Consider the following 2,751-nt stretch of genomic DNA (forward strand, 5'->3'; position numbering starts at 1 on the left):
CTTCCGAACAACTATGTAAAATTTTTTTAAAGTGTGCGTAGTTATTCATAAAAGGGAGGAAAGATGAAGTAAAGGTAAAAAAAGAATTATTTTTAACCCCTATTATGAAAAATCTAAAAGAGAAAATTCTAAATTCAACGATGTTATATTATTTGAGAACTTTAAGACTTTAGAATTTTTTTTAAATACAATTTAATCAAAATAGAAACCCCTCGAGTTAAATGTGATGGAAGAATGAAGATTGTCGTGGCTGCTACGTATATAGACGGGCATGCATATCTAAGGCAAGCCCAAAGAAGGGGTCTAGAGTGGCCTCCCTGAATATAGAATTTGTAAAAATTCTTAGAGAAATGTATTGCTGGGTGTATGATTATACCCCAGTACAGGCCATTGATTTCTGCGATTGTTCGGAGAACACTTACATTAAAATCAAAGACCCGATTTTACAAGTAATATCCGAACAAGAGCCAGAAATAGCTAAAATAGGTGGAGAAGGTATTGGGGTGCAGTTTGACGAAACTGCTATCTGTAGTGGGGAGTTAGTATTTAACTCATCTAGTACCTCAAACAACAAACCCAACGTACAATGGTTAGTGGGAGACGTTGAAGAATAAAATTGTAGGAAGTTTGTTCTAAAGCTTGTTCCTAACAACAAATTTTGACTATACTAGACATGTTCGAAGAACATGTTGTACCCGGATCTATCATTGTTACTGGTGGTTATCCAATATATACCCCAGGGCTGTTACTGAATTAACACTTGCCATAAAGTGGTAAACCACTCGTTTGGGTTTGTTAATGCTCAAGGAGCGCATACGAAACAAATTGAAAACCCGGGGTCACATCTTAAGCATGCTGGAGTAACTGTCAGGAATGCGGCCAGTGGAGAGGAAGATCTCTATCGCACCAGGTATAACCGCGCCTGTTCCTGACGTTCCGTGAGATTTAAAGTGAGAAATGGTGTTACTAGAGTAATGTTTATTTACATCTTCTTGGGATGGTCTTAGGGTTCTATCTTCTCTCGATCTTTTTGCTTGATTGACTCGTTGGTTATTTCTTGATGTATACATTGGGTTCGGGGTAAATTTCTTTTTATAGGTTTATTTATTTACATAACAAAATTTATAAACAAACAAACAAAGATTAAAGAAGAAACATGTGGTAATAAAGTATTACCACAAGAAGTTAAAATTTTTTTGCCACTACCACTTTTGAACACCACAAAGCAAAAAAAAATCCATTTTTTTATTTGCAAAATTAAATATGCCTTTTATGCCACTACTGTACAACTAGGATATGGTTTAAAAATAACAACATTGATTTCATAGACTGGCCATGGTTAAGTACAGATCTTAATTCTATTGAAAATATAGGTCACAGGCCATAGCGGCAGTGAATCTTTTTGGTAAGAATCTTATAACGTATCCATGTCAGGTTTAGGTACTCCTATAATTTAAAGTTTTATAGCGGCATCAGGCGTCGAGGAAGCTTTTTTTACTAAGCAAAACTGATACCTTTGGGATTCGTACCGTAAACAAGAAGAAAACGCTCAGTAGTTTAAGGGAGATAACCAACTGTACCGACGTCCTCGGTTTCATATCAACGCTTAGATTAACAATTAAATATTAAGCTTGTTGTACTTAATATCTTTAATGAAACAACTTTATTGATTTGTTTCAATTTATAATTTTGTAACTTTTTAAACATTGCTTAGGCTTGGGTTCTTAGGTGAAACGTAGTGTTTAATCTCAAATATAACTACATAATTTTTTGAAAAATGAATTTTGAGACAAAAGAATTAAACAAACCAATTAAACTAAGAAGAATTATATTATTTTATTTAAAGGTTAAATTTGTTATGAGTTTTTATGTTATCAAAATATGATTTCAACGTGGGTAAATTTCTGCCTAAGATTCTCTTCCCTTCTAGTTTCCTCAATTGTCAGATCTGTACCTCGTCTGAACTCCATCGAGACACTTTCAAGAGTTTTCTTTAGAGTGATCGATTGAATATAAGCTTCAATTTGATCAGAAATTGCAAGCTTCTTCCTGTATTTTGCATGGTATTTTATAACGATACAATTCCATGTCAATACATATGGAATTATTCTTGTTTTGCATTTATGAATCAGACCAAGTTCATTAGCCAATACTTCGTAATTTCTTAACTTCTCGGATTCTACTTGTTGTAGATTGTTGATCAAAGTAACATCAATTTCAACAATTAATATTTCTTTACTCTTTTTATCAATAACAACAATGTCTGGCTTATTGTATTTTATCTTCACGTCTGTCTTTATGGTGGTATCTACTCTTATTTATACATATTTGTTGGCCACTATTTGTTGGACTGAATGACTTCTTAGTTTCTTTCCTGAATCTTCTATCTTATATTTCTTATACAGCAGCATGTATATACACTTGACTATCTCATTATGCCTTCTCATATAGTCGTGTCCTAGCGTCTTTTCGCATTTTGTAGCCATATGGTCTACTGTTTTTCTGCTTGAATTGCAGTGTGGGCACATAACGCTTTCAGTAAAGAAGACATTTCTATCTTGTAAGAAGCATAATTTTCCTTCATGTTTGACTAAATTATTTCCTTTATGAAGCCAAATTGACGAGTCTTTAGTGGATACTAATTCATGAGAGATCTTCAATCAACCTTTTATGTAAGAATCTGGTTTTTGTTTCGTTGATTAGTTTAGAGTGTTGGGCTTCCATTACTTCTTCTATATTAGTGTTTTCAAG

The 2,751-nt window shown here is 33.4% G+C and overlaps 1 protein-coding gene across 1 annotated transcript; it reads right to left on the reverse strand.

Annotated features, from left to right (window-relative positions):
• Positions 1 to 839: 839 nt before the first annotated feature.
• On the reverse strand, positions 840 to 1,070 carry AAJ76_1760003434 (hypothetical protein; the record flags this gene model as incomplete). Its single annotated transcript, XM_024474253.1, has 1 exon — positions 840 to 1,070. The coding sequence occupies one exon, from the start codon at positions 1,068 to 1,070 to the stop codon at positions 840 to 842; it is 231 nt and encodes a 76-aa protein (XP_024329660.1).
• Positions 1,071 to 2,751: the final 1,681 nt, after the last annotated feature.

Source organism: Vairimorpha ceranae, assembly GCF_000988165.1.
Source record: "Vairimorpha ceranae strain PA08 1199 chromosome Unknown NODE_176, whole genome shotgun sequence".
Taxonomy (NCBI): domain Eukaryota; kingdom Fungi; phylum Microsporidia; family Nosematidae; genus Vairimorpha; species Vairimorpha ceranae.